The 21,876-nt window shown below is 39.0% G+C and overlaps 1 protein-coding gene and 1 long non-coding RNA gene across 5 annotated transcripts in view; both read left to right on the top strand.

Annotated features, from left to right (window-relative positions):
• The window catches only part of LOC118897398, a 31,263-nt gene extending 25,389 nt beyond the window's left edge, over positions 1–5,874 (top strand). For both annotated transcript variants that reach the window (XR_005020421.1, XR_005020420.1), the window contains exon 3: positions 3,662–5,874. This is a non-coding gene — a long non-coding RNA (uncharacterized LOC118897398). The remainder of the gene's footprint in view (positions 1–3,661) is intronic.
• Positions 5,875–12,434: 6,560 nt separating this feature from the next.
• LOC118897397 (contactin-associated protein-like 3) overlaps positions 12,435–21,876 on the top strand; it is a 100,329-nt gene continuing 90,887 nt past the window's right edge. The window contains exons 1-2 of one of the 3 annotated variants that reach the window (XM_036856565.1): positions 12,547–12,577; positions 12,814–12,914. Coding sequence is in view for 2 of the 3 variants with exons in the window: in XM_036856566.1 (XP_036712461.1) it covers positions 12,547–12,577 (31 nt within the window). In the remaining variant the exon portion in view is untranslated. Of the gene's footprint in view, positions 12,578–12,813; positions 12,915–21,876 lie in introns of all 3 variants that reach the window. The other 2 variants (XM_036856566.1, XM_036856567.1) reach the window with 2 other exon arrangements.

Here is a 21,876-nt window from a genome sequence, read left to right as displayed (position 1 = left end):
TGATACCATCATTGCCTGTGACTCTGAAATCACAAGATCATAGATTAATCTGCATATCTAAAGAGTCCAGCCTGTACTCTGAGGTTAAAAATAAGATCATCAAAGCATACTGAAGTATGGATATAAACATTTCGAAATGATAAAGATCTGGCTGTACACATAACATGTTTCTTCAATTCTGTAAAATTTTATGTAGGTGGAAATTTTACTGCAGAAACAAACTCAAAGACTGAAATTACATGAATAGAATATGGTGTAGCAAAATTTAGAGCTGAGCAAATGTGACATATAGTTAACGAGATGCATGCTTTTTATTATGTCACATTTTAATTAAAAATGAATGGTAATCAGTTCACAGTAGTGACTTCAGTTGATCCTGCTTCTAAATGGTTAAAGCAAAAATAAGCTCCTGATCTGCTCTTCAGAAGATTAACTATGGCCATGGTAGATCTTTTTCTCTTTCCCTTTTGGAAGAGAAAAGGGGAGGGTGTCCCCAGGTGACAGGGACTGGAGTCTTGTGGGCCCAGCACACTTCCCTGTTGGGAAGAGGAAGGAGGAAGTATTTGCTTACGTTTCCCCCAGTGCCTGGAACCTAAGCTGCAGCTTCCCTAGAACATTGTTAATGATGAGAAGGATCTCATGGCAGAGGGATGGTGGCCGCCGTGCCTAAGCCAGGAACCTGATGCCTTCCCTGTCTTAGATTGTGGAGTTTCCTACCAGAAAATCTGAAAAGAAAGGATTTATGGGAAGCAGTAAATGCAGAAGTAAAAGACAATTTTTTTTAAGCAGATATTCATTTTTAATTAATTAATTAATTAATTAATTAATTATTTTTGGCTGTGTTGGGTCTTCGTTTCTGTGCGAGGGCTTTCTCCAGTTGCGGCGAGCGGGGGCCACTCTTCATCGCGGTGCGCGGGCCTCTTATTATCGTGGCCTCTCTTGTTGCGGAGCACAGGCTCCAGACGCGCAGGCTCAGTAGTTGTGGCTCACGGGCCTAGTTGCTCCGCTGCATGTGAGATCTTCCCAGACCAGGGCTGGAACCCGTGTCCCCTGCATCGGCAGGCAGACTCTCAACCACTGCGCCACCAGGGAAGCCCAGACAATTTTAATAAACCATAAAAATGGTTAAGTTGGTGCTGGGGGAAAGAGTGGCTTCTGTGTTCTTTAAGCTTTTCTGTACTATTTGAATTTTCTAGCCAAGTGTGCCTATGTCTATTATTTATTTTTTATGTCACCAGGGATTTTCTAACTGGTGAGACCACAGACTACATTTTTTTTATTGTTATTTTCTATCAAAAAACAATGCAATACATACCATTTTTAAAAAGGAAACAAAGAAGAATTTCTAATCATGCATCAATAAAAAACAAAAGAGCACAAACATACATATATATTTTAACATATTGAGCAGATCAATATGTTAAAATATATAAATGTTTGCATAGTGACCTGAAATAAATAGATTATTTAGTCATAGACCTTTTCATATGCATTCTATAGTAAGTCTTCTGAGAGATGAACTTTAATCTTTCCATCCAGAACTTTGGAGTATCTGAGATTTTGCCCTATTTGCAACAAGTTAAGCTGCCGTTTTCCATGGATGCAGGTAGAAGACAGAAGACTTATGGGTCAGAAACAAAGGACTCTATTACTTACTTGGTTACTCATAAACCACTGCAGCCAGCATGGGCATCCGAATATTTGCCTTGGTTCTCCTTGACCCTGAGTCACACAGGGGCTGTGTGGCTAGGCCCGGATGGATGCCTGCACACACAGTGGGTTATAAGACAAGAGTTCAGGGAACCAGAATCTTTTGGGAGGGAAGCATGCTTGCCCTTACCTCTGGAAGAAGACATCATCTTACAAGGCTGTTTTCTATCTAAACATCCTTGGCAAGATAGCTGAGAATAAAGGGCTGTCGGTGCTTCTGTTTGTAAGATGTGCAGAAATGTGAGAAACCCATGGAGAATTGTCTTACCTCTGCTCTGACTAACACACAGCCTTTTACTTTTCTTCTGAAATGGCAATTATATGTTGCAAAGGACTTATTTCACATTTACTTAAACTTAGTTTTCAAATATATATTTCTTTGTCCTATTCTAAGATTAACTTCTCTTGTGTAAGAGTTAATTTTGAAATTACAGTGTGAACCGTATGACCCTAATCATTTTGGTTTAACAGTATTGCTAACTCAAATTTAAAATGCTGAGAAAAAAGCATCTCTATTTTGTCACTAAAACTACCAAAACAGCTTTAAATACACAATTAGTTTAAAAACAGCTGTGTGATCTTGACATATTTTTTTTAAAGAGCTTTTTGATGTGGACCATTTTTAAAGTCTTTATTGAACTTGTTACAATATTGCTTCTGTTTTCTGTTTTGCTTTTCTGGCCCTGAGGCATGTGGGATCTTAGCTCCCTGACCAGGGATTGAACCTGCACCCCCTTCATTGGAAGGCAAAGTCTTAATCACTGGACCACCGGGGAAGTCCCGATCTTGACATATTTTTAAACATATTTGGCTAAATCCTATTTAAGTTAACACTTCCTCTGAAATCGGAATTGTGACAAACACTGTAAGAGAGCTACTATTTTTTGCATAAAGGAGAGCAAAATCTTGTGGTAGTAAGTATGTTTCCCTTACAAACATAGTGTAGGATAAATCTAAATATTCTGATTTGAGAAGAAAATTTTGAATGGAGGAATTTTTCATTCCACTGTTGCAGGATTGTCTACTTTTCCCTAATATTAAAATGGACAGTTAGCCTCTTGAAAGAGGTTAAAAATCCATACGGAATGTCTCAGAAGGGTTTAGTTGTTCAGTGGCTTTCACTCTTCCTCACAAATTATTTAAAAATGGAATTTTTGTTCAAGATGTCTACCATTAGCGTGAAATTTATTTTCCAGTTTTATTGAGACGTAATTGACACATGACACTGTGTAAGTTTAAAGTGTACAACATAATGATCTGATGTATGTATATATTGTGAAATGATTACCACAATAAGTTTCGTTAACAAACATCACTTCACATTGTTACACATTCTTTTTCTTGTGATGACAAGTGTGAAGTTTGATGCTTACCTGGTTCTCTTCTTTTGGACTTTGGCAAATCTAAGAATTAATCCTACCACACATAGCCTATACTAGTCTACCCAAATCTAACAGTTAGTACAGACATTAACACATTTATTTGTTTGTATGTTTTATTGAGCGCAAGATAATAATCTCATTCTCAGAAGCAATGAAATCACCGAAAGAGCCAAATCTTGAGAAAGCCTCGTAGAGTTGCCCTGTTACTAGATAAAGCGCTTGGAATATATAAGTATGTTGTGTCACGCGTCTTCCTGTGACCTGTGATTGTTACTTGAAAGTGTGGAAATGCAGAACAGATCTCCTGTTATTATGAAAGGCCCATCTGTGACAGGTGGAAAGGAGGATGCTATCTTAAGAGCTTGTTCTGTGCAGTTCTCATGGAGGTGACTTGTGTCCTATAGGGAATGTCTCCAGGCTGCATTCCACTCTGGGTTCTTTGCCTCTGGCAGTTCTCCGTGATCACTCCTGTATTGGGGTCCCCCACGCCACTCCCAGGCTCCATGATTCACTGGAAGGACTCATAGGAATCAGCCTAGCGTTATAGTCACAGCTGTGATTTATTACAGCAGAAGGACACAAAGTACAGTCAACAAAGGAAAAGGCAAGTGGACCAAAGTCTGGAGGAAACCAGAGGCAAGCTCCCTCGAGTCCTCTGCCAGTGGAACCACACAGGACACGCTTAAGTCCTCCAGCCATGAGGACAACATGTGTGAAATGTTGCCAACCAGGGGAGCTTAGCCTCAGCCTAGGAGCCCAGGCTTTTATGGGGGATGGTCATGTAGGCACCCTCTCCCTGGTACATATCAAAATCCCAGATTCCAGAAGGAAAGCAAGTGTTCAGCACCAACCACATTGTTTGCATAAACATCTTAGGCAGCAGTGAGCCACTCTTATCAATTCTGGGAGTGGTGAAAGCCCTCCCAAAATTCAGGTGCCTAGACACCAGCAAGCCTTTCTCAGGATGGTGACTCAGGCCTGCGATGTTATCACTGTTATCTCTTTTGGTTCTGATTTTTTTTCTTCCTTTCCTTCAGTCTTTCTTACCTTCAATCTTATATTCTATTATTTTAATAAGATGATCTGATTTAACACCCTTAGTTTCTTACATGAAAATACCAGCATGGTCCTGCGCTAAGGTGGACAGAACACACCAAGTCCTTCTGAAGCTCTGGAGGCTCTGCTCCCGAGGAGGGCACGACCAAGGCCCTTCATTCATTACCTAAGAAATGGTCATTCCCTAGTAAGGCGCTTAATCTGTCACATTTCAAAAATAAGTGATGCCACATTTCAAAAATAAGGACTCAGGGTAATTTCCCTGAGTCCTTAAGAGCGATGACTCATAGAGGACACCTCTGAACTGGCCCTCTCTATAGGAGAAAACAAGGAGCCTGCGCTAGAAAGAATGGAAAGGCCTAGAAATGACCAATTGGCCCTGAAAATTGAGTCAGTGAACAAGTGTCTGTTAGGCACGGACGGTGTGGAATGTGGTTAAGGATGGTCTGAGTTAGCTAGGAGGTACCATCGTGGTCCTTCTCAGACACATACTCTTCCGGGAATTCAACTGGCAGACACAATTAAACTTGAAAACTTCCTGAATTTCAACAATGCCACCGAGTGCCTTCTGCTTGCCAGAACTAGACTGGTCAGTGATGGTCTGAGGAGAAACTTAAACTACTTTGGAAATAAGGCAGACTTAGAGAGTGGTAGCGAACATGGCACCCACCTAGCATCCAAACCTTGTGAGACCCTGAGGGTCATGAGTATAACGGATTGTGGCTGAGCCGTAAGGGACTCACCGATCCAAGTCACTCAGCAAGGCCACCACAGGCCAATCCAGAAGCTAAGAGTATTATTTTCCTCGGGCTGCAGTAACAAAATGCCACATTCAGACGGTTAAACAACAGAAATTTATTTTCTCACAGTTCTGGTAGCTAGAAGTCCCAGATCGAGGTGTTGGCAGGGTTGGTTTCTTCTGAGGCCTCTCTCCCTGGCTGACAAATGACTGTCTTCTTGCTGTGTCCTCACATGGTCTTTCCTCCGTGTGCACACTTCCCTGGTGCTTCTCTGTGTCCAGATTTCCTCTTCTAGTAAGGACACCAGTCAGATTGGATTAGGACCCACCCTAATGGCCTCCTTTTACCTTAATCACCTCTTTAAAGACCCTTTCTCCAAATACAGTCACATTCTGAGGTACTGGGGGTTAGGGCTTCAACATAACAGTAGGTTAAAGGAATTCCCTACCATTTGAAGTAGTTTAATGTTGAACTAAACACATATTGGTATCACTTTAAGTCAATGGAACTTCTTAATGAGAAATCTTCCTAAATTTTGTACAAATGACCCAATTTGCATATTACTATTTTCAACATATACAGGAGGCCACTGGGTTAGTGCTATTCTCCCAGTAGTCCTAAAACAGTCTAGACTCACAGTTAAATACTTTAATTCCTTTAATTTCATTAATTTATTTAATTCCTTGAAGCTGCTAATAGAATATGCCCACTACCCAGCACTCCTTTGAGGCATTCCTTAATAACACTAACCATACTTCATTTTCTTCTTTTGTGTTACTCTTGAAGTTTAGAAGCCAATTCATTTGTCAGAACTAAATTTGTGCCATGTATCAAATAACATACTTTTATTTGCAGTGTTCTAGTATTGTTTTCAACAGCCATATATTGATTTTGAGACAGGCTGGGACCTGGGACCCTTTGCTGGGACCTGGGGCCCTTTGCTGCAGTGTTGCAGTGCTTGCACCTCGACACACCTCTCCTCGAGCAACAAAATAACAAAGAAACTGTATGGGACTAAAAATAACGACGTGCACGCCCAGTTGGGGCAAATTCTGGACAAAAGATACAAAGAGACCAAAAAACCCAACTGCCACTTTTGAAGATCCCAGAGCAAAAGCAGGGTACTGCACGTGCCCCCTGCACACAACACCACCTAAGCGGTGGGCAAACCACCTAAGCCACCCTTCTGGCCCGACCCCTGGACACACCCCTGCCCTCACGCCAGATAACAGGGGTCCCCAACCCCCAGGCCGCAGCCTGGTAGGAATCAGGCTGCACAGCAGGAGGTGAGTGGCAGGGGAGCGAGTAAAGCTTCACCTCCTGCTCCCCATCGCTCACATTACTGCCTGAAACATCCCCCCACCCCACCCCCTGCCGGTCCGTGGAAAAATGGTCTTCCATGAAACCGGTCCCTGGTGCCAAAAAGGTTATAAGGTTATAAGCAGCAAGCTCGCCCCCGCTTAGGGAGCACGCAAGCAAAGGAACCTGTTGTTTGTTCTCGCTCCCTGTTGTTTGTTCTCGCTCTGCTGCAGCAGGGGCCCCAATAAAGCCTTGCCTGAATTTCTTGTCTGGCCTTTGATCAATTTTGATTGTTTAAGGACGCCAAGAACCCTGGTCGGTAACAATTTCAAAATACGGTCTTGATGTCATTGGAAGTAATTTTTTTCTGACTTTTTCTCTGTTTTCAACATCTTTGCCAGCAAAAGATATGTTCCCAGATGTCTTCTAAAATGTTTTCTTCCTGATCATTTAGAAAGATTGGGAAAGAAAGAGTATTGAGAAACTTGAGCTGTACTTTTGCTGCACAGGAAGGGTGAGCTGTGTTCCATCCTAGATTAATAATATTTCAAGCAGGAGGGAAAAAAAAAGTAAAAGCCTATAACTTTAGCAATGTGTTTGAAAACTACTTGATTTCAACAATGTTTCTATCATGCTTACGTTGCAGCTGTCTAAACAATACAGATAACAAAAGCATGTCAATTAAAAGCAGCATTTAGGACCCAGTTTCACAGATCTGCATTGGCCCTGGGTTTCGGATGATTTCAGGGCCAGGCGCTGTGAGTTCCTGTGTGGTGTAGTTGTGCTCAGCCATGGGGCAGGTGGGTTCCCTCTTGCTGTAGGAGAAGGTGGTGGGACACACGGAGATGGTTATCTCTTTCTGCTTTTGACTCTCCTGACTTGCTTCCACCAAGAGGCCATAAACCCAAACTGGAAATACTGATTAAGTGCATACTTTTTCCAACACATTGACCACAACTTGAGATTTTCATGGCGGAATATATTACATAAATGTCTGGAAAGCAAATATTTTAAGTGCACTTTAGGTAGATGTTTGCTTACTTTAATCAAGCAGAAGGAGAGATGATTCTTTTACCTTCTGGAACGTGTTGAGGTAAACTTATCTACAGAAGGGAAAACTTTAGAGTTCACCTGGTACAAAGCACCCGCATCCGGATAAACTAAGGTTGTTACCGAGTCCAAGCTTGCTGTGCTTGCCGCACGACAGGCCAGTAAATCAGAGATGACGCATTGAGGGAAAGAATACGACTTTATTCGGAAAGCCAGCAGACCGAGAAGACGGCGGACTAAAGTCTCAAAATAACCATCTTATCGGGGTTTGGATGCCAGTTTCTTTTATAGCACAGAGATGGGGAGGAGATGAGGAGGTAAAGTAAAAGGGCCATAAGTTTTGCGAATATCCCCTGGAATGGCCAGCCTCAGGGAGGGGATGTGTTAATTTCTTTTTAATTGCAGCCATCCACAGGTGGACAGAGTCCGTATGTTTCCCTGAACAAAGGCACTTTGGTTTAACATTCAGGCAGAGGAACAGGGTTCCCCGAGGCAGGCCATTATGTACAGACAGTATCCTTTTAGTGAACAAAAGCAGCGGAAGGCAAAGGTTAAAGTCAAAGAAACAGATCCAACGTGTAGTCAGATTTGGTTCTTCCCTGTAACAAGGTCTCAAAGAGTGAGTGACTCCCTCCAGGTCACATATTTGGCATCACAAACCGTATTACTGAATTTTTAGTTCACTCGATAAAACTAAAGTGAAAGGATACTTTCCTCAAGTTTATTCATGTATCAATGTTGTAGTATTTTGCAGTTCAAGAAAATATTAAAAATAATTAACAAGACCATTTGCTTTAAAGCAATTTAGTACAACTTTTTCATTGTCTCATTATAGGAAGTAATTTTAGTATACTTTTTCATGGTCTGTGAACCTCTGGAAATAACAGGAACAGAGTATTATTATTTTTAACAATAATACATATTATTGTTCCCACATTACTCATGAAGAAGCTTAGAGTTGGGAAGATAAAATGTTTTGTCTAAGATCTTCACGGTCCAGCAATTAAAAAGGCCAGAATTAGAACATGGGGATTTCTGTGTGCCCTTTTAATCCCAACAACATCCTACCCCTTACCTCAGAGGTGGTAAAATACTCTTAACAGTGTGCTTGAATTATGAATCCCTGATTTTCTAGTGACAGAGAGTAGAGACAATCGTCATTAATTTTTAATGCATTGAGACCTATTGCTATAAGCAGTGCCTCTCACATTTTGAAGTAAAGAATTGATGTAAAAGTCTTTCTTAAGTCACAAATACTTCAAACTTAAACTGATAAATGCATTATAGGCATCTTGAAGGTCGTTCAATACAGCATTGTGATGACTCAACATTACACCAGAAACCATGGCCTCATACCGATCCTTTCTCATGATTGTTTAGATGCCACTGATGTGATTGCTAAACAAGCTAAATGAGGACTTGGCAGCTTTTCAGAAGCATCATCAATTTCTAAATAAATTATTTTGGAAATACATTTATAGCATGTGAGTGGACCACAAGCCACAGACTCTAGTCACTTTCGCACGTAGCTAAAAAACATGCTTGTAGAAACTGAAAACTTTATCAAACAATATTTGTTCTTGATAGTGGATAAAATGTTCAATTTTGATGTCCTTAAGCTATTGACTATTGAGTCTACATCAAACTGAAGTGGTTCTGGTGATCAATAGTGCGAAGAGTTTTGCTGCTTTGTTTTTTTAATTCTGTAATAGCTAACAGAGGAATGCTATAAAGGAAATGGTTAGATTGTAAGCCTATAAAATTCCTTACACTAACTCATCAAAATTCCAGGATAGATGAGTCTTGTTCCTACTTTACACATGAAAATGCTGACTTCCCCAAGGTCACAGAGGTAACGAGATGGAGAAGGATTTTGTGGAAGCTGGTTGCCACAGGTTAGCTCTGCATAGGACTGCCTAGTCCACTGTTGAAACTCTGAACCTAGAGTAGGGCTGCTGAGGAAGCATTGGTGGCTCTTCGCTTCCATGCAGGACTTTTCTTCCTGTTCCTACGAGCTTCATTATTTCACTTGTTAGAACAAAGCAAGAGTGGGCCTTTGTTCCCGACATTCTATGCTCAGCCTGTACATTTATGTCTGTTCTAGAAACACCAAAGCAAAATTATATAATCCAAATAATAGATTATGCCACATTTTTAAAAGATAAACATTAGCTTAGTAAAAAATATGAGATTATTTCAGTAATAAGCCCCAAATGTCTGAGTGGCATGCTAGTAGAGATCCCTTCTACTCCAAACTCATTTCATTTAAATTTCTGTATCTTTAAAGAAATGTATCATTTATTTATATTCAGAGGAACTATTGATAGTTCTGTATAGGACAAAAATAACGTAATTTCTTGAAATTAGAATTAATTAAGATAATCATATAGGTATACATATATGTATACATAGGTACATACATTTCAAATATTTGATTGTGATTAAAATCACATATAATGAATGTTTTGTGTGCAGATCTCAGAAGTTGTAGAGTGTGTTCTTCATCTCCTCTATTCATATACTATTAACATCGATTATTCTCACCTGAAATATTTCTTGAAGCGTACTCTGTCTCAAAAAAAATGAGTATTCTGTCTTAAATATCATTAAAACAAAAAGAGAAACTCCTTTTGCTGTAGAGCATTGTCATCACACCAAGCTGAGGTACAGTTTTCAGAGTTTGTATTCAATAAACAAAATACTTCAGAAAGAAGTAATATTATATAAGGAAAATAAAACAATTTAAGTAGCATTCCTAGGAAATAATTTCATTATGTAGTTCATGCTGAGGTTTACAAGTTTTGTCAGCTACTAAAATAAATATCAATTTTACTTCTTACCTTGAATTATAACCTTAGAATTGCAGCAAATGTAAGAGGCAATGTTCCTCTCCTGACTGTTTATCTAGAGGTCTTGGACATTGAACCTGAGATTAAATGTAAAGACGGGATGCAGAGTCTGACAGATGAGCTCTCTCTACCAAATGCACCAGTAATAACCAAAACACCAGCCACGGCCACAAGCAGGGCATCCACCACTCCTGGAGCATTTACCTCCAGGTGGGCAGTGGGTGGGTTACATCTCAGACATTATCTCACTTAATTCGTACTCAAATCTTTAAAGTAGGTTTTACCAAACTGGTTTTGTAGACGAGGGAACTGTGACTTGCAGCAGATATTACCAGCTTAAGGCCACGCCTTAGGCAGCGGTGGAGCTGGGAAAACACTGCTTCTACCCACATCAGCCTGGGGTCCAGTGTAAAGACAGGGAGTGGACATTCTTGAGTTCTTCTTTGGAGCACAGAGGCAGTGAAAAGAGCTTACTTGATATTGGCACAACGGTTGTTAACACTTGAAAGAAAAGATGATGTAGGTCAAAGATTTCACTTTCATTGAACAAGAGAAATGATTGAGTGCCTCCATGGTGGTGTTTCATTCATTAACCAAGAAGTTTGTTCTAACATCTGAAAAAATGAAGCTCGTAGGAACAGGAAGAAAAGTCCTGCATGGAAGCGAAGAGCCACCAGTGCTTCCTCAGCAGCCCTACTCTAGGTTCAGAGTTTCAACAGTGGACTAGGCAGTCCTATGCAGAGCTAACCTGTGGCAACCAGCTTCCACAAAATCCTTCTCCATCTCGTTACCTCTGTGACCTTGGGGAAGTCAGCATTTTCATGTGTAAAGTAGGAACAAGACTCTCTATCCTGGAATTTTGATGAGTCAGTGCAAGGAATTTTATAGGCTTATAATCTAACCATTTTCTTTATAACGTCTGGGACACGCGCTCTCATTACATTTGAGTTTTCTGGGTTTTTTTAGTTCCATCTATTTATACCAAGGAAATCTCCCTGGTGGTCATGATTCACAAACTTGATTACTGGCTTTGTTTGGTCTGGTTGTTAAACCTGGCTCAGCATTTCACAAAGCTAAATAACTAGGCAAGCATCATTTATTGTAGAACTAAAGAGTCTTGCTCCTGGGCTGCGTAATTGTATCTGGCTGTTTGTATTAACTGCATGGCAGGTAGGTGGGTTTGTCCACCTAGTGCAAGTGAGCATGAGAAAGCATCGACCCCTTTTGTTCCCTAATTTTATTACTATTAAATGGAGAACTATTATGTGAACACCTTTGACTTCTGGATAATAAAATTTGTGAAATCAAAGAGTGCAGAACTTGAAGGTGACCCATCCCAAAATATACTACATTTTATGTTTTCACTGTGGGTTCCAAAAAATTGGTGAAATTTAAATAGTTTTTACATTTGACAGTAGATTTCAGAAGAGACCCATACCTGAGAGCCCTTACTCTGTTTTCAGAGCTTAAACTGGTCCGGTCTTGGATGGGGCAACGTTTTCTGTTAAGATGCTATATGTACAACAACATCATGCATTCTTTGTTTTCCCTTCTTGCTGATATTTACATTAAAAAGAACACCATGAAAAAGAAGTCACACTCCGTATAACAAGTTTCTTTGCTCTCATGCTGACCCCTTCTAGCATGAAGCCAAATGACTGCGGCTAAGAAAGCACACCTCTGTCTTGTAGCAGGTGGCATTGATGTGTTTCTCCCAAGCACCCCCTAAATGCTGATGACTTGGGGCAGCCTGACAACACACAATGAACACAGGGATTGAAATCCGAAGCCCCAGGATCTTGTCCTGGCCATGCTGGATAATAGCTGTCCTGCCTCCACAGAATCTTTTCATTTTCTCAGGCTTGAGTTTTGCATTTATAAGTTACAGGTTTTGAACTAGAACACTGATCAGGTTCCCCCCTAGATCTCAAATTTTTGGATCTAGGATTCTTATTGCAAAACCTGCAGGTTACCATTGTGCTTGATTGTCCTGGATGTGAGGTTGCTTGTGAGTGTCTTGATTGCTTGGAGGTTAGGAAATGATTTAGGGGATGAGTAACTTTCTAAAAGCAAGCCTTCAAAAGTAGCAGGTTTATAGCTGGTTTAATTTTGCCATTGAAACTTAAACTACCCTGCAAATAAGGAAAATTTAGATGATGGTCACTAATCCAGGCATTGAAGAGAGGTTGTCACATCCCTCTTAAATGTTAGCAGAGTTTCTCGAAAGCAAGTATCCATTTGCATATTAACAAAATGAAGCACTGATCGCTCATTAGCATGTGAAGTGACAACAGGAAGAAGATATTCTGCAGACACATTGACGCCTTCTCCATTTTCTCCCAGGGTTTCCCAGGAAACACAAATGCAGACAGCGTGGTGCACTACAGACTCCAGCCTCCCTTCGAAGCCAGATTCCTGCGCTTCCTCCCCTTAACCTGGAATCCCAAGGGCAGGATTGGGATGAGGATTGAAGTGTATGGATGTGCATACAGTAAGTGGTGTTTATTCCCCGATGGAAATCGATGACGGAGTGATGTGTTCTAAACACCAAATTGAAAACTGAACTTGACTTCTTCAACCTTTTAAATACCTGTGCATGTAGAACTGGGTTTATGGAAAGTCTTGATAATATTATAGTTACTTTAAGGTTGAATTCAGAGGAGGACCTGAAGTGAGCCTTAGAATCTTAGATTCGCAGAGCTTAGCAGAATATCTGTTTCATAGCAGGCAGTTCATAAAATGAACAAAGTTCAAATCAAGAACAGTTACATATTGTGATTGATGGTGCCGTCTTCTGACACTGGGATGATCCTCCTGTGGGAACACAAGTGAGTGCGTGTTCCCTGTTCCCCATGATGACTCACTTTTCCCTCTACTTTACTTGCATCACTGTGGAACCTTCTTTTGAACATCATTTATGTATTATGTCTTCCCTCTTTTCCCCACTGATGATAAAAGTAAAAGAGCTGGCAGCCAATGTGAGCATAAACGTGAGCATAAAAGCATTCAGTGAAATATATAGGGGATCAACTCTACAGCTGCCATTTTGAAGGTCCAGAATATACTGGTATTTCTTAAATTAACACAAAATGAAAAAATTAATTTAAAAAACAATATTCTAGAAAACTGGAGAATAACCCAAAGAATAAGTTGGATGGGAACATCTTGGGTTTTTGATCACACCTCATTCTGTACCTGATCTGACCATTAACTTTGCAGAAAAGTGTAACCATAAGATCTACCATATACAGGATATTTAATGTGTCAGATCCTACCTCCTACAGACATTTTCTCATTCAACTCCCACACCAACCAAATGAATTCAGTATAGTAGTAATCTCACTGCTTCAGAGAAAGAAGAAACTGAACCTTGGAGAAATTAAGAAGTTTCTGGAGCTATTACATATTGAATCTAAGATTTAAAACTATCTGTCTTTTTTCCTAATTTTGTTTTCATAACTACCATACTCTTCAGACATTGATTTCTTTATTCCCTCACTTGTCATATATGAATTTATTTATTTGCAGAGAACTGTATTAGATGTGGGGGATGCTTCTAAAATTATTTATTTCTTTGTCAGGATTTTATGAGAAGTCATAAGATTGTACAAAACAAATATAAAATGTTGTAACATGAACATGGGGCATGGGGAATAGAGTATTCAGTCAGTTGGGTGAGAAAAGGAACCTTTCCAGCAGTCGGTTTTCAAAGTAGAGGGCATGGGCAGTGAGACAGGAGGCAGGGATGGTGCTTGTAGGAAGAAATAGCATATATAAATTGTGGGAGCAGGAATTTAGTGTTCTCATGGTACAGGGATAGGGATAGGGGTGGACATGAGTTGTTGAATAGCAATGGTATCATTTCCACTTTGGTAACCCGACAGACAATGGGTGGTTCTGGAGGTGAGTCCCACCAAGCCACCCATCCCATATTCAAGGGTCACCTTCAGCCTCTGTTTCATACCCCTTCCTAATGACCTGTCCCACTTTGGCTCTGCTTCCTAACCCTGCCTCTGCTCTCTAGTGTTTATGAGTCCATGGAACATTTAGCATAGATCGTGTTGCATTGCTATGAATCTATTTTCCCTCTTTCCATTGATCATTAACTTTCATTCTTTTGTTTCTGGGATCTTTTGGTGTGCTCACTGCTGCAATGGCTAGGACACCTGATATTTAGTGTTTCTCTTTGATCCCATGAAATTAGTGTCTCCTTTTCCCATTACTCTGGAAATAACTTGAGGTTTACTGACTTCAAAGCAGAACGTGCTGTTTGATGGGGATTTGCCATTAGCTTGACGTTCTTCGTGAGGAGATATTACTCTAGTTTCTTGGGTTAGAGGTCGGTACCAGGAAGATCAAAGCTGCGTGTCTGATCCCCTGAAGGGCCAGTTGGCTGTACAGCTGTCATGGAACCTGCGTGCATCCTAAATTGAGCAAACACGAGCTGTTGGGCATAAGGGACTCCTAGCATAAAAATGCAAACGGAAAATAATCACCACTATTTGTAAAGCAGCACAAAATACATTCCTTAATAGTAGTGGCTCTGTTTTGTCTTCATTCTTATTATTAATAATTATTCAAGTGCAGCACTTTGCATTTTTATTTTTGGCAGTAATTTAGTGTGATATAGTTTACAGCTCAAAGTGATAATTATTATCTTTTTTGATGTGTATTTCCACTGCTCTGTTGATAGTGAGAGAATGTCCAAATTGCTTATCTTGGCATTTAATGTCTCTTATATGCAACTTCTCTTTTCAGTTTCATCTCTTTACATTCCATTTACAATGATATTTACTATTCCTGTAAAAATTGCAGATTTTCCTGTCTTCTTGGCTTGGCATATATATTTTCACTAACTGAAAAGCCCTTCCCCCATTTCTAGAGTAGAAATGGAGTGCATGGGGTCTTCTTAGAGCCCCTGCTGACCTGCATACCAAAGCTAGTGTCTGGCATGGGGTTCCTCACTTTCCCTCGCCCCGCCCCTCTCTAGCAGTCCCCTCCATCCAATGTCAACATTCCCTATGTACTTGTTCTAGGCTTTGTATTCCACTCTAAAAGGGTTTCTCTTTGAGTTTTAATCCACTTTCTTAAGTTTTCAACAACATTTACATACTGTGACCAATTCCAAGTTGACATCTTTGACACAGGTATCTGAAGCCCCACACATCTGGATAATTATCCCCAGTTCCACCCTCATTTCTTTAACGAGGTTGTTAGTCATCTTTTGGGTCTCTTCTGTCCCTTCTTTTCTGCCATCTACTTTGTCTCTCCATGTTCGTGCTCCGTGTCATTCTCAAGTGTTCCTTTGTCATATTGTGTTGTATTAGCCCCACTACTGTAATGTAATTTTATGTTTATCACTGTGTTTATTGTTTGAATAAGAGAGGGAAGGAAGGAAGACAGGAAAGGAGTAGGGAAGAAAGGAGAGAAAGAGTGCATAAATTGTTAGAAACGTGGACTAGATAGGCACAGAATGGTAAGCCCCGTGGGGGTCTACCAGTCATCCATGTGGCACTGTAGTCCTGTGTCAAATCAGGCATTGAAAATCAAATTGGTTAAGAGGGAATAGAAGAAGGGAATAGAACATATAATTGCCTGTTTTAAAATCTTGTGTTTATTTAAAAGAATACATAAATCACAGCAAGATCTTTTTTGACCCACGTCCTAGAGTAATGAAAATAAAAACAAAAATAAGCAAATGGGGCCTAATTAAACTTAAAAGCTTTTGCACAGCAAATGAAACCATAAACAAGATGAAAAGACAACCCTCAGAATGGGAGAAAATATTTGCAAACGAAGTAACAGACAAAGGATTAATCTGCAAAATATACATACAGCTCAGGCAGCTCAATATCAAAAAAACAAACAACCTAATCCAAAAATGGGCGGAAGAACTCGACATTTCTCCAAGGAAGACTTACAGATGGCCAAGAGGCACATGAAAAGATGCTCAACATCACTAATTATTAGAGAAATGCAAATCAAAACTACAATAAGGTATCATATCACACTGGTCAGAATGGCCATCATCAAAAAATCTACAAACAATAAATGCTGGAGACAGTGTGGAGAGAAGGGAACCCTCTTGTACTGTTGGTGGGAATGTAAATTGATACAGCCACCATGGAGAACAGTATGGAGGTTCCTTAAAAAACTAAAAATAGAACTGCCATATGAACCAGCAATCCCACTACTGGGCATATACCCTGAGAAAACCATAATTCAAAAAGTCACACGTACCCCAGTGTTCATTGCCGCACTATTTACAATAGCCAGGACATGGAAACAACCTAAATGTCCACTGACGGATGAATGGATAAAGAAGATGTGGTACATATATACAATGGAATATTACTCAGTCATAAAAAGGAATGAAATTGGGTCATTTGTAGAGATGTGGATGGACCTAGAGTCTGTCATACAGAGTGAAGTAAGTAAGAAAGAGAAAAACAAATATCGCATATTAACGCATATATGTGGAATCTAGAAAAGTGGTACAGATGAACCTGTTCGCAGAGCAAGAATAGACACACAGACGTGGAGAACAGACATGTGGACACAGGGAGGGAAAGAGAGGGTGGGATGAACTGGGAGATTAGGTTTGACATAAATACACTACCATGTGTAAAATAGATAGCTAGTGGAAGCCTGCTATATAGCACAGGGAGCTCAGCTCGGTGCTCTGTGATGACCTAGATGGATGGGATGGGAGTGGGGAGGGAGGTCCAAGAGGGAGGGGATATATGTATACATATAGCTGATTCACTTCATTGTATAGCAGAAACTAACACAACTTTGTAAAGCAATTATACTCCAATAAAAAAAAAAAAGAATACATAGACTGTTGCAGTGAAAAAAATGTAGGTTTTATATAACAACATCAACATGTGTCAATATTTATAAATCTGTTGTTAACATTCTATAAAAATAATGTGTATTTTGAAATATTTAGGGAGAATATCAAGAGAAAAGTCTGCATATGGAACTTCCTTCTGTTCAGTACTGGTTCTGCTCTAAGTAGATTTCAGTTTTGAAAACGCATTAATAGGAACAGAAGAACATAGGATGAAAGGAGAAATAGTCACCATGACAAAGAAAAACTCTGGAAGTTAATAATGGTCTTTAGTCATATGAGAGAACACTGATCTGTATTATCCATTCCAATTATGGCAACAGTAGAAAATACTCAAACTCAATTAGAAAAAGTGTCAGTTCAATTCAGTACTCGTTTACAGAACTTTAACCCCATTCAAGGCCCCCCACTGAATAAAAGAGTAAGGCACAATTTCTGTCCTCCAGGTGCTAAGGAGCCAGTGCAGGTGAGGGGAAATGTGGATATTTTGTAGACCAGCTAACCTTGGGCATAGGTTTCTCATTCTCAATTTATGTTCAAGTATAAATAGAAGATAGATTTTTATCTAAGGGTAAAGACAATAAATTTTGCTAAACTTTGATAATATAGCCTTATGGTTTTATCTGATATTAAGTAGAAAAATATTAAAGTTAAAATAATATTAACCCTAAAATCATATGAAACAGAACAGCCTCTCATATTTTTGTATATAATAGACATTTGTTTAGTGCTATTTTAATTTATTTAATTTCAATTAAAGTTATTACACAATTACTCACTGATTTATTTTTAATCACCTCCCAAATTATTGCATCTAAAAGAATACATGTAAGGCTTTTGCTGAAAGTAAATATTGAAAGACATACCAATACACATCTAATAAAGTGCAGCAGACAAAGTGGGTTATAGTAACTAAATTAGTCTAAAGGAATAACTTATAGGCATTTAAAATGTTATAATTTGTTACCAGAATTTTAATCCTGAAATGACCTGTGATGTTTGAAAAACCTCAGAGTTGGACAATAGGACCAATTATTAAGAAAACGGAATCAATCTCTTATCAGGAACATTGTTCTTTCACAAGTACATAAAACTTAGTGAGTTTCAAATTGCTTTCTTGACCTGATTCACCCCACCCCTTAACCTATTCTTCTAGTTTTCCTGGTCTTGGCTAATGATTCCATCATTCACGGGAACTTACACTAGAGACATGGGAGTCACCTTTGACACATGTGTCCCTACACATCTAAAGAATATCAAATTCTGAATATGCTCTCTCCAAATTATACCCTAAGTCATCTCAAATCTCTCCAACTCAACTCACCCACATAATGCAACTCAAGACTTGCCAACAAACTCTTTTCTTTGCGTAAGTGGTTTACTTGGCTTGAAATTCTTCTTCCCAAGCTTTTCACCTGTCTGTCCACATCCCATCATTCAGGTCTCCACTTAAATATCTCTTCCTCAGAGATGTATTCCCTGACCACTGGTACAAATTTGGTTCCTCCAAATTCCTCTAAATTTGTTAAGTGTCTGGCTGGTCAGCCTGTCAGTGCTTTACCCCCAACAGCATTGAACTCTCAGGCTGGCTGCAATGTTGGCCTTCCCTTATTGCTTGTCACTGAGATAGCTGTTGCTGGCAGTGTCCCTTGGGAAGGAATTTTCCACGTGCTTGGCTACGCAGCCCTGGTAGAATTTCAGTGCCGAGGGGCTGGGGGTGGAGCAGCCTCTAGCTGAAAGAACACAGATTCCCACTGTCCTTATTGAGGTTCAGTAGATTTTCTTGAATGTATGCTTCTAGATATGTTGTATGTCTGTGGTCAGTTTCCAGTGTCCTTCAGTTGTTATCCTTAACATTTTTTTTTCAAGTTTTATCATTGCTTTTGAGAGGTAGGATTTGCCTGGCTTCTCACTCAGCCATTTTAGAAGTCTCACCCTTTCAATTATTTTTAAAAGACATTTAAAATCTACATGATAATTTCCTTGTAAATTCTGGTATTCTTCATTCCTTTGTATTAATCCATATTTCCATGTATCCTTTTCCTTCTGCCTCAAAGACTTCCTTTAATATTGCTTGTAGTGTGGATCTGCTGGTGAGAAATTCTTTCAAATTTTGTATGTCTGAAAAAAGTTGTTATTTCACCTTCATTTTTGTAAATTGTTTTCACACAATATAGAATTCTAGGGTGACATTTTTTCATTTAGTACTTTCAAAATATTGCTCTGCTGTTTTTTCACTTGCTTTTCTTCTGGTGAGAAATTTGTAGCCATCTGTGTCTATGTTTCTACGAGTGTGACATATCTTTTTTTCTCTAGCCGCTTTTAAGGTTTTGAGCAATTTGTTTCTGATGTTCTTTCATTTTGTTTTATTCTGTTTCTCGTGTTTGGAGTTCATTAGGCTATTTGGATTGGTGGTTGTATAGTTTTCATCAGATTTGGGAAGTTTCAGTCATTGTTTCTTCAAATATTTTTTCTAACGTCCCCGGTCTCTTCTTCTTAAGGGACTCAGTTACCACATATATGAGTTAAAGCACATATTAGGTTGCTTGATTTTGTTTTGTCACACACCTCACTGATGTTTTATTTATTTTCTTAAATTATCATTTTTCCCTTTTATTTCTTTTCAGAATATTTCTATTGCTGGCTTCAAGTTCACTAATTTCTTCTTCTGCAGTGTTTAACCTGCCAGTAATCCCATACAGTGTATTTTTTCACCTCAGACATGGAAATTTTCAAATTTTAGTATCTTTTGTGTATCCATTTGACTTGTTGAACATATGGATGGATGTTATAATAACTACCTTATTGTCTTTCTTTGCTAATAATAATCTGTGTCAATTCTGTGTAAGTTTCAATTGATTTTTTTTCCTCAATATGAGTCATACTTTTTTGTATGCCTGAAAATTTTCAATTAAATGCCAGACATTTTGATTTTTAGCTTATTGTATATTTTTGTATTCTTATATGCTTGAGCTTTGTTCAGGAAACATTGAATTGAAGGGGATTTGACCCTTTTAGGTCTTGCTTTTAAAATTCGTTAGCTCACACTAGAGCAGTGTTTAGTCTAGGGCTCACTACTGAGGTAAGACCCTTCTGAGTACTCTAACCAAGGACAGTGAACTATGAGGTTTCCAGTCTGGATGATATGAATGGGCACTATTCCCAACCCCATGTGCATGTTAGCACTATTTCCCAATTAATCCTTTCAGATGGTTCTTTTCCCAGCATTGATGAGTTTCCTTACTTGCATACACTGATCAGTGCTTTGCTGAAAGCTCAAGAGGGGTGTGTTGCAGATCACCAGTGTTCATTTTTTCCTCTCCAACCTCTGCCTATGGACTTCACATGCTTTGTTCTTACCAGGCTCTTGACTCTGTCTCCTCTACTCAGGGAATCTGCTGGGCTTTGCCCCAGTTTCTCCTTCCTGCTCTGTGAGATGGAAACTCTCTAATGCAGTGCCCCAAGGAGTTGTAGGGCTTATCTTGTCTGTCTCTCTTCTCTGCAACATCACTCTCCTTTATTGCTTGAAGTCAAATATCTTGAAAACTATTGTTTTATGTTATTTCCTTTTTTTTTTTTTTTTTTGGTTGCTTCAAGTGACAGAGTAAATCTGGCCCCTGTTACTCCATCTTGGTCAGAAGCAGAAGTCATAAATGCAGTTTTAACTGTTGTTGCACCTCCTTTTCTTTGCCTACTGCTCTAACAATACTCATGTAGCTAATGTCCATTGTGGACTTGCCATGTTTCAGGCACTGCTCTACACACTGTATAGATATTAAGTTGTTTCATAATCATATTAGTGTTATGTGGGAGAGACTTCTTTATCCTTTTACAGTTGAGGAAACTGAGACACAGAGAGGTTAAGTAAGTTTTCCACTATAGAACCAGTATTCAAACCCTTATAGGACAATTCCATAGTCCTTTCTCTGAGCTACTACTCTGTGTTATGCAGGGCTATTTGTGGGAACAGACCCAGAGGCTGTAAATATATCAGCACAAATTTAGTCTCACTACTGGTAAAATAGATTTCCTTCCCTAACTGGCAAGTATGTGTGGGGTTTACTTTAATAATATTGTTAGTGATGCAGTTATCAAAATATAACCTCAGTTAATAAAACTAATGATTATAAATTAAAATCACGTAAAATTGGAAAAACACTTTCTACTTTCAACTAAGTATCACATTTCCTGCTACTCTTTTTAGAATGTAGGTTCTGTACTCTTACAATAGGGGAAACTATCGCTTCCTATTTCAGTGCATAATAAGTGACTTCTGTGTCAAGTACCCCAATTATTTAAATAGTTGAATTACATACAAGAACATTTTTCATGCGGGTTTCTTATAAAAGTTAAGTATGTTGCTAAGTGGTAGTTTAATGCATTATTTTGGTGGTTGCATTCAAATAAATATGATGGATTATTTATATTAATTATGGACATATAAAATTTTATTTGTTCTTACAACAGTCCAATAGCAAAAATCTCATACTAGTGGACCGATAGAAACAAGGTCACCTTAGCATTCATTACCAGTGACTTCTGAGACTTGAAAGTTGGCTTCTCTAGGTCACTCCATGGTCAATGGTCAAGGAAGCCTCTACTTAGTGGAGATTAAACTCAAAGGGGGCCACCTGGGGCTCTCCCCCATCCACACTTGGAGAGCTCACTGTTGATGACCTACTGAGCAAAATACTCTCTATCCCAAAATATGAGTATATTTTTTTAATTTACATTTTTTAATCTATTGCTTTTACAAATCATGTTTGAGTAAATAGCGCTAATTTTTTTTTAATTGTATTTACTGACTTACCAATTTGTTTTCAAATATTTGGGTTACTTTATGAACATTTGTAAGTAAATGACATTTTATAAAATGGATTCTCTATGATGAGGCCTATAATTGACTTTCCAATCTAAACATTCCTGTTAGAAATCAT

The sequence above is a fragment of the Balaenoptera musculus genome, chromosome 6 (genome assembly GCF_009873245.2).
Source record: "Balaenoptera musculus isolate JJ_BM4_2016_0621 chromosome 6, mBalMus1.pri.v3, whole genome shotgun sequence".
Lineage (NCBI taxonomy): Eukaryota > Metazoa > Chordata > Mammalia > Artiodactyla > Balaenopteridae > Balaenoptera > Balaenoptera musculus.
This window is presented reverse-complemented; position numbering and strand designations above follow the sequence as displayed.